This window comes from Acanthopagrus latus, chromosome 2, assembly GCF_904848185.1.
Source record: "Acanthopagrus latus isolate v.2019 chromosome 2, fAcaLat1.1, whole genome shotgun sequence".
Taxonomy (NCBI): domain Eukaryota; kingdom Metazoa; phylum Chordata; class Actinopteri; order Spariformes; family Sparidae; genus Acanthopagrus; species Acanthopagrus latus.
In genome coordinates, this window is record NC_051040.1 from 10,581,649 (window position 1) to 10,594,718 (window position 13,070).

Sequence of the window (13,070 nt, forward strand, 5' to 3'; positions counted from 1 at the left end):
ATTGATTAAACCCTTCTCCCAAAATGGAAATGAGGCCTGGATTTGGTTTTGAATGTTGAGGCCAAGTTCAGGTGAGTCAAGACCGTGGAAAAAGATATTTTTTGAAAGACCTGAGCAGTAAATATGAGGCTGTGTGAAGAAGGACCCTTAGCATGTTTAAGTGCACGCGTCATGAACAATAATAACGTGCCCTGCATTCGACAAAAGATTGAAGGAGACGCCCATCCTCCAACTTGACCCCGATCAGAGCTTTCTCTTCCCAGGTGGCTCACCTGACAAGATCAGGTTTCCGGCTGTCCTTCAATCTCGACATTAACCTCATTTTAAAAGATGCTCCAGACATCTGGGCAGCTGTGCTTTGACTCACAAGTGCAAAGAGAAATATTCAAATGTAAATCTTGTGCTATTTATGCTTCAAAAATAAAAATTCACAAGGTTTAAAACCTGATAAATGTCACTCTGACAAACATATTTGTTGATTTAAGTATGACACGAAATTCTGAATGTCAAAAAAGGCATCATATGAAATGTCTTCTGTGCCAGTTTGTCAAAATAAGGGTCCCAGGTCCCACTAAACCACCGAACACCTCACAAGACAACAGGTCCTCTTTCCTCTATTATGCGTGAGCTGAATAGAAACCATACATGCTCTTACTTTATAAAGTTTCATATTAGCGGGCGAAGGCATTTCACACACAAAGTCACAAAGCCGTATGGACTTTGTTAAAGCATGTGGCTTTGAAGGGGGCTGTGTTGGGTTTCATCATTTCGCCTCCAGGAGAGGACCACGACCACAAAAAGTGAATTGTTTACGGAAACACTGACCCTGTTTCCATCCAATCCTACGGCAGTGTCGTGACCACACGGCGGTCAGGTTCACCATATATAAAACAGCCGCATGCTCTCTTATCATAAACCAGCAAAGAGACGTAGGAGGTAAGATCCAGGCTAAGATGCAAACAGTTTCATGATTGACAGCTCTGGATTAAGCATCTAAATGTGGACCTTTCTGACTGGATTTATAGATTTCTACTTCTGCATATTGCTGGATTCATTAAGATTTATTTTCCGTATCTGACATCTGTGTGTTTGCCTCAGCTTTCTCACACAGGGCAGAGCAGTGAGATGGCTTTATTCAGCTTCCTCATCCTGACCTCCCTTTGTATTGCGGGCCGAGAGGCCCTCAACCTATCGGACTGCGGAGCGTACGCCAGACGACCAGGTGAGACGGCCGTGACCTTTGTGTTCACACTTTTTGTTTTGTGTTAAAGAGGTCATATTGATTTTAGTTCAGATGCAGACCTTTAGGGAGGCCATATCGATTTTAGTTTACGTCAGATATCTAATTAACACGCTTAAAAGAGTGTTAATTACACTGTTAGATATGTGTAAACATAGGAGACAGAGTTGCTGATCAATTTGAATGTATTTTCATATGAAATTACACAATATTCAACAATCTGATTGTTCCTATGCATTAGTTTGGATTAGAGAAATGTCTCTAAAATATCAGTAACAATTTGATCTTATCACCAGAACCCACTGATATCTCTGTGGTTTGTGGCACATCTGCCATCAACCTCGCAATCCAAGTCTGCCCGGTTATCTACACCGGCTACAACAAGAGCCTGCTGATCCTCAACCGCATCTTCGATGACGAGAGCTGTCGGGGGACACTGGACACCTCGGTGACTCCCCCTGTGGTGAGATTCACCTTCCCAATCAGAGAGGGAAACGCCTGCGGGAGCAACTTCTTGGTGAGTGTTGCGTCAATGAGGTGTCCTGATTTGAAGCTGTGAGGGAAAGGACTTGTTGACCTTTAGGTGAGGAGAGTGAGTGCAGATTTAGGAAATTGAGTGTTGTGTTGCTGGGCGAGGTAAGAGGAAGAAGAAAAAGAACAAGAAGAGAGAGAGATGTTCTGCCAGATTTGCATGAGGAGATATGCATGTGGAGAATCAGTCTGCTCTTGAATTAATGTTACACAGACACACGCAATCCCACCAGCCTCAAAGTTGCTCCACTTTTCTGGCTGTGATTTCATCACCGCTGCCCACTGCGTCAGAGGCGTTTGCGGACATCGATTTTTAACCATTTCTTAAATAATCATGTCTCAATTTGAATAATTCCTCAGACCACGAGCGCGCCGGGGACGGGAATATTCTCCGACTTCTCCAACATCCAGACGGTCAACGTCAGCGGGGTGATCCGATCCTTCGACCCCACCATCGGGACGATCACCTACAACGCAGAGCTCAAGTATTACTATTCGTGTGCTTACCCTCTGGAGTATCTGATCAACAACACCCAGGTGGACGTGTAAGTTGTGACAAGTGGGTTAAAAAACACATTAAGACTTAAGTTTCACCAGCGTGGCCAAGTGTGATCTCACCCCTTTCTTCCTCGCAGGTCATCGTCCTCCATTGCTTTGAGGGACAACAACGGGAGCTTCATCAGCACCCTCAGCATGTCCTTGTACCAGGTGCCACTTTACACCTTTTCTCTCACATCGTACCCTCATTTCCGCCCTGGCACTGACGTAAAACTGTAACTCCAGAAGATTTCATAGCTTGCATAACCGTTCACCATCTCTTCCTTTGCCAGGACATAAATTACACCAAGCCCCTGTCCATGCCACCTCTGGGCCTCGAGCTGAGAACAGACATCTACGTTCAGGTGGTCGCATCCAACCTGACATCCCAGTAAGAACCGCTGACGTTAGCTGACACCTGCAGCCTTTTCTTTGTGTGGTTCTGGCCTGTACCTGTTTTTATCAAACAAATATCTGCATTTTACTCGAGTATTTCCATTTATGGCTATTTTATACTTAAACTCCACTACATTTCAGGGGGAAATGTTTTATTTTGTACTCAGCAAATAACTAAGTCGGAATAAGATGTAAGGTTTAGAAAACACGATTGAACCAGAACACATTTTTGGGTTTCGTGGCCCTTCACAACAAAGTTAAACATGATTAATAAATTAAATCTTTAGTAGTTTTTTTCCTTTACAACCCGCTCCTGCTTAGAGTAGAGGCAGTTTTTTGTCACAGGTTAGTCAAAGTTGACCTAATTGTGGACCATTATAATACCCATGTACAAAAAAATGGACTCTTTTTGCTGAAATGGTACCCAAAAGACCTTGAGTGATGCAATAATAATGACAGGAAAAAACCCAGTGGTCAAGAGAGTGTAAAGAGCCGATCGTAGTATCGATCCATCTACCATTTTCTCACAAAGAAACAACCTTAGATTTTAGAGCATACTTTTGAACTTCGAAATGTTTGAAATCTCCAGAATCAATCAGGAAGTCAAATTAACAACATATGGATGAAAAAAATAGCAACCTGGCTAAGATGGAAACAAGTTTCAAAAAAACAAACAAAGTGGAGCAGGAAGAAATCTCTCTGCTCGCACATGAGAATGTTAGAGAAGACAGTTTGGCTTCACATTTACAACTGCAGGTAATGGAGGAAAATGACTGTAAGCAAAATCGACGGCACGCACAAAATAAAAGACTGAAACCAGCCTGTTGTGATTTTACGCGTTCGCTCTCAGCAGGTGTGCACTCGCTTCTGTCTGCGCGCTGCAGTCATCAAGGATCTACTTCAAAACCAACCTAACAAAAAGTTGCATTCACTGTAAGAAAATAGATTTTAAAAAAAGCTTGTGAGCAGGTTGACGCTCAGCAGTTTGAAAAAAAAAAAAAGAAGAAAAAGAAAAAAAGAAACAGGTCCGGGATGTCTGTCATGTATGGATGGCTGAGTGAACGTCTAGATCAGAGGTTTTCAAAGTGGGAGACGGGCTCCAGATAGTTTCAGGGGAGGATCGGTGAATGGAGGGGAAGAGGAGATCACATAGGAAAGCCTCCATGTGTGTGATTTGGTTAAGAGACAATTCAGAGTGATAGTAGTTTTGAGGACAGACCTTTTCAGTGTATTCGCTGTAGTCAAACATCCACATCAGGCCCTCGTAGCTCCACTGTGTTTAGAGGGTCAGACAACATACTCGTGACCCCATAGGCATCCAGGAACTGAGCAAAATTAATCATGTAAGCTTGGAGGAGGTTACCACAGTCTCGGGCTTTGAAAACCACTCGTCTAGATTAAAGAAAAAAGATGTGTTCCAGCTCTCGTAGTCTCCAAACACTACTGTGTCTTGATAGATTGTACATTTGAGGATTCCACCTGTGACCCGGAGTCTCTGACTCGGTGCTGGGGACCTCATTCTTTCTCCACAGGTACCTCGTTCTTCTGGACCGGTGCTACGCCTCGGTGAATCCGCAGCCCACCAACTCCACCTTCTTTAATCTCTTTGTCTCGTAAGTCACAAAAACACCTCACGAAGTTCTGTCAAAAAAACAGCATGAGCTGCCTGCTAATGGTACCACTTGGATTTCACTTAGACTTACCAGGATTGATAATGGGTTCTGTCTCCCGCTTCAGCAGTCCCGCTTCAAATTTAAACCTTTACACGTATCTACAGGTTTTCCGCTCTCGCAATAAACGCAGCTCAGCTGACTTGAAATCCAAAGGGAGTCTTGATTTCATCTCCCTGCGTTTCTTTCATTAATACACTGCCTGTATGTGATGTGCAAACGTGGGCACTTGTGAGGTTCGCCTTCTATTGAAAGGTGCTCCATAGATCAACTCACCACCATGCTGGAGAACGGAGACAGTCAAAAGGCACGCTTCCACTTCCCGGCGTTTCGCTTCATCGAGCAGCAGAATGAGACCCTCTCCACCTACTATCTGCACTGCATCACCCGACTCTGCGAGCGCAGCACCTGCAGCACCTTCAAGGTAGGAAGGCCGCACATGCATGTCAAGCAGAAATCTCCAGTTAACCCCGACCGGATGATCAACTCTGGTGTGTCTCTCCGTCTGGTTTGATCCACAGCAATGCAACAACAGGAGGAGGAGGAGGAGGGGCGTGGAGTCCACGGTCATCCAGGAGAGCATCACCGAGCCGTCTGTGCTCACGGTGGCTATAAGGACCAAGACAGAAACCTGTATGTCTCCTTTTCTGTGCAAAATTAGTAGTTAAAGGCAAAAGATAAGCACACTGTAATGAAAGAAACCAGTAGATTTAATCAAGCAACACTTCTATCTGTGTCAGACATCATCAAATAAACCACAGAGCAGAAAAAGCCACGTAGAGAAGTTTGAGAGTTAAATAAAATAAATACACTTATCCATTTTCTTGTATTTATTCTGATGTCTGTAAGACAAACATGTAGTTAATATACTTTAAAACCACTCATCACACTTCTCTGAATTTCATCCTCAGCTTTATTTCACTCTTTCTGTCTATGATTCAACTCATTTTGTCAAATATAACATTTTAGGATGTAATATCCCTCATAATGAAATCCGGACTCTTGTTCTTGTCTTACTTGCAGCCATTGTGCCGAAAGAAGAGGGTGAGTATGTTATTTATTAGCTTGACTGCCACTCACAAAGTTTTTGATTATTTTTTTTTATTTTTTTTTTTTGCTAATTAGATTCCTCCAGAAATGAAAAGCACTTCTTATCTGCAGTGAGTCATAATGTCTTCTGTTGTCTGCTGGAATTAAACATCCCATAATGGTGTCACTCTCGTTTGTGCACAGCGCTGTCTGCTGGCCAGTCTGATGGCAAGGGCGCGTCTGTTGGCCTCGGGATTGCTGTGGCTGTCCTCATTGTGATAGGGGTGGCAGCCATTTTGATGGCGGCAACCTTTTATCGGAAACTGAAGCGGCTAAGCTAGCAGCAGCCGGTGATGTTGACTGAATAAATGAGTTTGACGAGGGGGGGGGGCAGCGTTGACATACTGGTGGAGGTGCATAATGTACATATGTAGGACTCTGCTGTACTGAATCAAACTATCGATTGAAGCACTTAATGTTTCTTTCCAATCCTTCACGGACTGTTGGCAGATATGGAAGGTGAAGTCTGAATAATGCACTTAAGAAAGTAGAGCTGCAACTAATTATTATTTGCTTTATTGATTAATCTGTCAATTATTTTCTCTACCTTTATTTGATGAAAAGAAATTTGCCAATGAATCTCAAATGCAGGTCTGCACTATTCACACTGGTTGCGCATAATTTTGGTGCACCCAGTGACGTTCAACTTGGTTTAATTACAGCACGCGTAACGTTTTATACATTTCCAATCTGACCTGCTGACTATCAGCTGCACTGTTGCGACCAATGAAAATGTTTCGGCAGATTTGGGTCGTGTGTGACAAAAAAAAATAGTAAAGACGTCAGAAGACGCATTTAAGATGTTGGAATCAGAGAATTGTGACTTTTTTTCCTGTGTGCTCAATGTACTCAAATTTAACCGATTAAATCGGTTATCAGAAAAGATCAATTTAATAGTTGAAATTGTTGCAGTTCTAAAAGAAAGAAGGATATTCAGTTGTCACTTTAAAAGAATACCTCGACATTTTGGGAAATGCAGTTGTAAAATACTCGGTACTTGCAACTAAATTGTCTAGAGAAGAATTTCTATTAATGATAAATTCTCAATATTGGATTTGTTTATATTAAACAAACAAGACAAGAGTGTTGATTATTGAGCTTTAGAGGTGTTGCTAGGTGAACTTACCATTGGACGGAGCTAGGCTGGCTGTTTCCCCTCTTTTTTTTAAAGTATTTAAGCTAAGCTAAGCTGACCTGCCTACATGTTTGGACTTGACATTGGCATCGACCTTCTCAACTAACTCTCTGCAAGACACCGAATAAGTGTATTTTCCCAAAATGTCGAACTTTTTCTTAAGGCCGCAGCCATGAGCAGAGAAAATTCACGGTGGCAACAAATTTGAATTCTCACATTTGTGTGTCTCTTTGTCAGGGAGTAAATCGTCTTTGATTCAAGTGCATCTTGTTTGTTTGACCTACAGTCCATAAAAACAATACACCTACATCTCTGTATGAATCATGAACATGCATGACACAGACAGTGGATTGCACTTTTTGTAACGACTTTACAAGCAGCAGATGTGTGAAATGTTGCATGTTTTATGTAGAAGCGCATGTGTACGTGATTAAATTCTAGATGCGAAACGAGTCCCGCGCTCTGAAGGTACGACGCAAAATGCAAGTGATGCCGAGAGAGTGAGCGGGTGAATCTTGTAACTTCTCTGCATTGTTTGCTTGTTAATGTCAGGGGAGTTTATTTAGCTTTAATACATGTAACCATGTTAAATCTACTGTGGCAACTGTTCTGAGAAAGTTTGTACATTTCCATGAGGAGTAGAACGATTGCTGCTGTGTATATTTGTGCCATTTTTCTTTTTTTTTTTCTTATGTCACGCATGCATTTATTGTGACCATTAAAGCTTGTAAGATGTGAAAACCAGAGAACGAGCGGTCGTGTCTTCCAACAGCGGACACTCGCCTGCAGCTCAGAGCATCCTCTGCATGGCCGTCCAGTCCACATGAAACAGAAGGGCGCTTTGGTTATCTCCGGCGTGATGTGGAAATGGCAGAGAAATGAAAAGGATTAATTCATCAGGCCGCGTGTACTGTAACTGGCACGCACACATTTATGCTGTTTCATAACCGGAGGGGATGTAGACCGTACAAAAAGTGGAGCTGTTCAATATGAATATTGGTATTTCAAATTCACACACTCGGGAGTTTCTGTCAGTTTTGAGGACTGATGTGGGAGCACAGGGGATGAAAGTGAGTTTTGTGTGTCGATTGCTGTGATGTTTTTGTAATGATCCTCCACTAGAGGGTGTCTAATCACCATTTTTTTTTTTTAATCTCATTTTCTGAACCCTTGTACTGCATCTCCAAGCCCACCTGTCCAGTGTGTGCCAGTAGCTCTTGCCAGGATTGGTTTTGTTTTATTGCTCACGAGCTCCAGCACGAGCTTGTTTCCCCCTCATGTCAGCTTTATGAAGGGCAGGGAGGCTCACACGCCGCCTATATATTTTATAGTTTACTGTACCATGGGAGGTAAGATCGATGACTTTTCTGAGCGACCCGGGGAAAAGCGGGATGTCTTGCTCGTCTGTACACCATGAAAAAGAACAAGCAAAGCAATCAGCTGGCTTGACAAATGATCTAATTACAAGTTCTTGTACTGTTAAGTAGGCCATGACAAACTCCGTGACAAGACGACCCACTTTGAAACGTGATGGGGATAAATCAGCTGAGCTGGAAGGTAGTGCCCCATTAGGACTGCAGCAACTGTTTGTTCGGGATAAATCCCCTTTTTTATGAGTTCCCTGTAATTTAATTAAACCAACAGGGATAAACGCATGCTCTGTCACTCTCTAATGGTGTGGACATTAACCTTTGGATCCTGCTGCTTTGCCCTCCATAATGATAATAGCTGTGGGGGAGCCGGAGTGAAGTAGCCGTGATTTGTGCTCCTACAAATTTGCAATGCTGCTTATGTAGCTCTTGACAGCGCATATTTTATTATATTTTAGCATATTTAAAGTCACGTTGCATCTTTGTAAGCACTATTTGCTTTGCTGCCATTAAAAAGTTTTTCCTTTACAATCTGTAAGAGACATGAAATCTCAGCGAGGATGCAGCTGTGTTTTTAATATTTCAGGGCGGCGTTTTTGTCCTCAGCTGAAAGAATAACTGTCTTGTCATTTCCATTCTAATTAATATGCATATGAGTCTGTCTGTGGGCTTTACATTGAGCTCAGCAGACAGCACAATCAGGAAAAATTGATGGAGCCGTTGTAATTCAGGGCGGGCATGTGAACATGAAGACTCTTGGAATATGATGACTCTTTATAAACAGTGTCAGACTCCTGCTAATGGGATGATGTGATGTGCTAATGTGCTAATGAAAAAAAAATTATAAAATCAAGCAGGGATGGGTTCAAAGCAGGTAAATGTGAAAAACTTTACAAAGGTTGGACTGAGTCGGACTGCTGAGCAGGCGAAGCCAATGCTGGAAGGTCCAGCTGTTCCATTAACCTTTGATAATGAGACAGTGAAGCTGGGAAACTGTGGGCAAAGTGTAATGTCATGTTCACGTCATATCAGAGGAAACAGAAGATGAACGAACAAGACACCATTTCCTTGCAACGTCCTGCTCATATTAAAGGGAAAAGTCCAACATTTTATGAAATTATTTAGTTTCTGGCAGAGAGACATGATACATAGTCCTACAGCTCTTATGTCTGTTTGTTAACTAAACACATGCTAAAGCTGGGGCTACTGTTGGCTTAGCTTAGCTTAGCTTAGCTTAAAGACTGGAAATGTCTAACCTTTCTCTGTCTGATTAGCACCTATGAAGGTCATGATTCAATCCATTTCTTCTGTAAAAACTCACATTTAAATTATTGAGATATTAAGTGTACAGTAGGCTAGGCTAAGTTTTTGAGGTGCTGTTAGTCTGATGTGTTTTTTGTAACTTTGGACTGGGCCAGGCTAGCTATTTTCCCTTTTCCACTGTCTATGCTAAGCTAAGCAAACCACCACCCAACCTAACCCTAACTCTAAGAAATAAAGCGAGCAAATAAGTTTGTGAGCTTTAGATCCAGGTGGATTTTGTCCACTTCAAACCAATCTAGCTCCCATTTCAAGACTTGATGCAGAGCTTGTGTTAAGCTAACCATTTCTTGACTCTAGCTTAGTAGTTAGCCTCAGCTAGCTAATGGACTAGATAACAGTCGCAAGAAGGCAAATTACTCAATCATTAATCTTTAAAAACCTTTGTAGGCTAGTCAGAGTGATTTTACCTAAGGACTAAGACAATATACCCTTAACGCTAAGCTAACATAAACATGAGCTCACTTTAGCTCTCAACATTAAAACATGATAGTTTCAGTTTCATTGATTGATTGATTTTATTTGACAATAAAATAATAGATTGTTGATATCACAAGGAAACTAGCGGGCCTTTTCTTTATTTCCATTGTGCTCAATGTAAGAGGAAACAAGAATCGTCACCAGCAAATGACTTGCCAGCTCTATCAGTGAGCTTTTGAGATGTAAGTAGGAAGAGTTTGTAACCTGAGGAAAGTTTTGTGAACCATAATGATCTTCTCAACTCAGAGCCAGAAAGCCAAAAAATGAAGGCCTGTTTCCCCAAATGCCAAACCATTCACATCATGATTCCACTGAGACTGTGACAGGTTTTCTGAAAAATTGCTTCTTAATTGGATATAGGCTAATCTAGAGCCTGTAAACCAAGCAAACATTGAAATATGTCAGCCAAAGTATGTTCTGTAATGTTATGTATACCAAATTTAATGGCTAGTTATCATTACGGTACAATTGATCCTGAACATCTTTGTAATCCTATAATTGTATTGAACTGGTAGGTGACTTGAATGAGCATGGCGAGCAAGGTGGATGTTTCCCTTCTTCCCAAGTCTCCAAGCTGAGTTAACTGTCTCATTACAGTACAGCATATTTGTCAAAATGTCAAACTATTCCTAATTTGCACACATTAGAACATTCAAAGTGGAGGATTCTGATGCCTGCAGGAAAAAAAAACCAACAAAAAAACCCAAAGATCTTTCAACAAGAACTTGACATGCTTTCACCCCCCGTCAGCATCTGTTGTTTGTGTGATACAATATGAATGCAGCATATGGCCAAGTGTAGGTACAGCATCAGTGCAGTCGGTCCGTGTGGTTTGTGTGTGTTAGTGCTGGTCCAATTAGTGTTGATAGGAGAACAGAGAACGCGGTTGTGTGTACAACGCCAGAACACACTGTTAAAGCCTTCAGGGGTTGTTGTTGGGTAAATCCAAATAACTTTTCTTAATGACGGTGCCCACTTGACTGTAAATGTCTCACAAGGGGAGATTATTTCCAATCATTAATCACCACAAACTGTGGGACAGAAAGGAGGAACCGGTGGACGGGAAGAAAGTCTGAGCTTATCAAGGCTAACGTGTGATTGGCACGTAGCTTGAAGCGTTTTATGTGTAATGTGTGAATAAGCTTCAACCCTTTAATTACCTTTTTTTCTCTCTTTTTTTCAGTGAATCAGTTTCTATGGAGATTCAAAATTAGACTTTTAACTCTTAAGTTGAGAGAAAAAAACTTGACTGATTTAAGGGTCAGAGAGTCAACTTACACAAATCAGTTTATAGTGAGTTCAGCTCAGTTAAATGCCACCAATGAAAGACGAGGGTGAGTCACTCTTATTAAAAGTAGAACTGAGATGTGTGCTTCAATTTGCTGGATTTGGGTGCAATCTGGAAGTCTGATTGACGAAATGAGCTGGAAAATTTGGCAACAGAAAAAGGTCATGACACGGGATGCTCTTATGACTTTTTAAAAGTAAAAGTCAGCGTTTAAAATTCACAGAGCAGCTCCAGGAGACATTCAGAGACGGACGGACTGAGTGTTGATTTCGCTCTCTTCTCTTGGAATTTGCTCCCAATAGAAAATCTTGAATATTAACAGAATATTTGACATTTAAATCTGCATTTACATTTGTATGGCCACTGTGGGCAGTCCGAGGAGTTGTACTAGCAAACTGTAGTTTGATTACACATTCAACAGACATTCAGCGTTTGTATTCATGTGTCCAAATGACTGATGTAAATCCAGCATTCACTTTCCTTTAGGCTCTGTTTTCGGCCTCCACCAACTCTCTTTTTCACTATTTAGATAGCAGCTGATAGTTGGTGTACAGCGCGTTAGGGTTATCAGAACTTTTCTTTCTGAATAGACGCCTGCCTTTAGATGAAAACAATCCTGATGAAAATGGAGTGAATCAAAGCAGTAAAGTTTCAGGCTGTAAAAATCAAAAGTCAGCTGAAGGGTGCTAAAACTCAGCGTAGAGTTGAAGGAAACTGCTGAGTTTGCTTTTGACTCTAAGGGGATGAAATGTTGGCAGTAAACATTTTTTGTAAACCACAAATTTGCACATGTTATAGGCTACACCAGTGGCTCATTTTTAGGAGACTTCAAGACAATGTCCAGCATGTGTTTGTTTGTCAGATATTTTTTATGGGAAATCTACAGCCGTGTATTTCAATTTTATTCAATTAACCCAAAGAAACATAAACAAAACATGAATTCTGGTGATTAGGTTGCTCTGACACCTTCCAGTCAATTCATCTCTCGAACTTCTAACACTTGTTTGTGTTTTTCAGCACCAGATTACAGAACTCGTCAGGTAACATCACAAGTTTGTGCAGGTCTCAGGTCTGTTGACCTCATGCAAACATCAGTCAGAATAAATACAGCTAAAATGTCAAATCCCTCCAAAAGTGGGGGATTATCCTATTCTGGACAGACGGCTCCAGTTGTTCTCTGTACCTGCAGCTAAAATCCTCTCAAAGGATTTTTTCAGAGCTTCTAGATTATCAGAGTCTGCATCCCCTCCACCTGGATGAGCTCTAAGAAGAGCTGGCCACCCATGAGAAAAGTATTAAGTGTCGTCTGTGCCCAGCACTTCAGAAACCCTGAAAGCATCTGCAAATTTCTCTCTGCGAGTTCAGTTTAGTGGAGTTTTAAAGCTCTCTGAGGGGGGAACCCATTACCCATTATTTTCTTTTGCTCAGAATTATAGCAATTTCTATTCAGGATCGTTTCATTGCCGGCATTTGGATCATCCATTGTTGTGTCTTGAATAAATTGCCGGAAAAGTGAAAAAGGCCAGCATCACCTTGTCCCACTTCATCTTAACTTATTTGTCAAGCTGTCCATCATCCTTTCAACAGGGGGCTACTTGTTAATGATTGATGCGGCACCTCTTAATGTGATGGATGAATCGCCCAGCTGCATGATGGGACTGGGGGGTGAGTCACCCACCCCCGGCTCCCCTCCCCCACCTACTCACCACTGCTCTTCGTGTAAGGGGGAGACACACGCCTTGTGTCCGTCGGTGGAGGAACAAAGCCACATTCAATTTAAGCCCCATCAATAATGTACAGCTGAGGAGGCCTTTTGCTAAAGGAGCCCTGTAAAAAGCCGGGGCATTGTTGAGGTCTACCAATGGTTTCTGACTGGTTTATTATCTCCGGTCGTGTACACGGAGTCATGCAGGGCGTCATCGTTTCATTTATTGTTGCATGGCAGCGTCACTGTGATGTCTGAGAGCCCTCTCGAGCTGCTTTTGTTTCTCTGGAGGATGCAGCCCGAGCGCTG

General features: G+C 42.0%; 1 protein-coding gene across 1 annotated transcript; it reads left to right on the forward strand.

Annotated features, from left to right (window-relative positions):
- The first annotated feature begins 1,125 nt into the window (after positions 1–1,125).
- On the forward strand, positions 1,126–5,744 carry LOC119008071 (zona pellucida-like domain-containing protein 1). Its single transcript, XM_037078114.1, has 10 exons — positions 1,126–1,222; positions 1,537–1,757; positions 2,132–2,316; positions 2,407–2,479; positions 2,602–2,699; positions 4,237–4,317; positions 4,630–4,798; positions 4,896–5,007; positions 5,398–5,418; positions 5,608–5,744. The coding sequence occupies exons 1-10, from the start codon at positions 1,126–1,128 to the stop codon at positions 5,742–5,744; spliced, it is 1,194 nt and encodes a 397-aa protein (XP_036934009.1).
- The last annotated feature ends 7,326 nt before the right edge of the window (positions 5,745–13,070 follow it).

Bases quoted from the DNA above. Each gene is read 5' to 3' on its own strand.
- LOC119008071 (XM_037078114.1), top strand. From the start codon at position 1,126: ATGGCTTTATTCAGCTTCCTCATCCTGACCTCCCTTTGTATTGCGGGC. The intron at 1,758-2,131 runs GTGAGTGTTGCG...ATAATTCCTCAG, and splicing joins CCTGCGGGAGCAACTTCTTG to ACCACGAGCGCGCCGGGGAC. The intron at 5,008-5,397 runs GTATGTCTCCTT...TCTTACTTGCAG, and splicing joins AAGGACCAAGACAGAAACCT to CCATTGTGCCGAAAGAAGAG.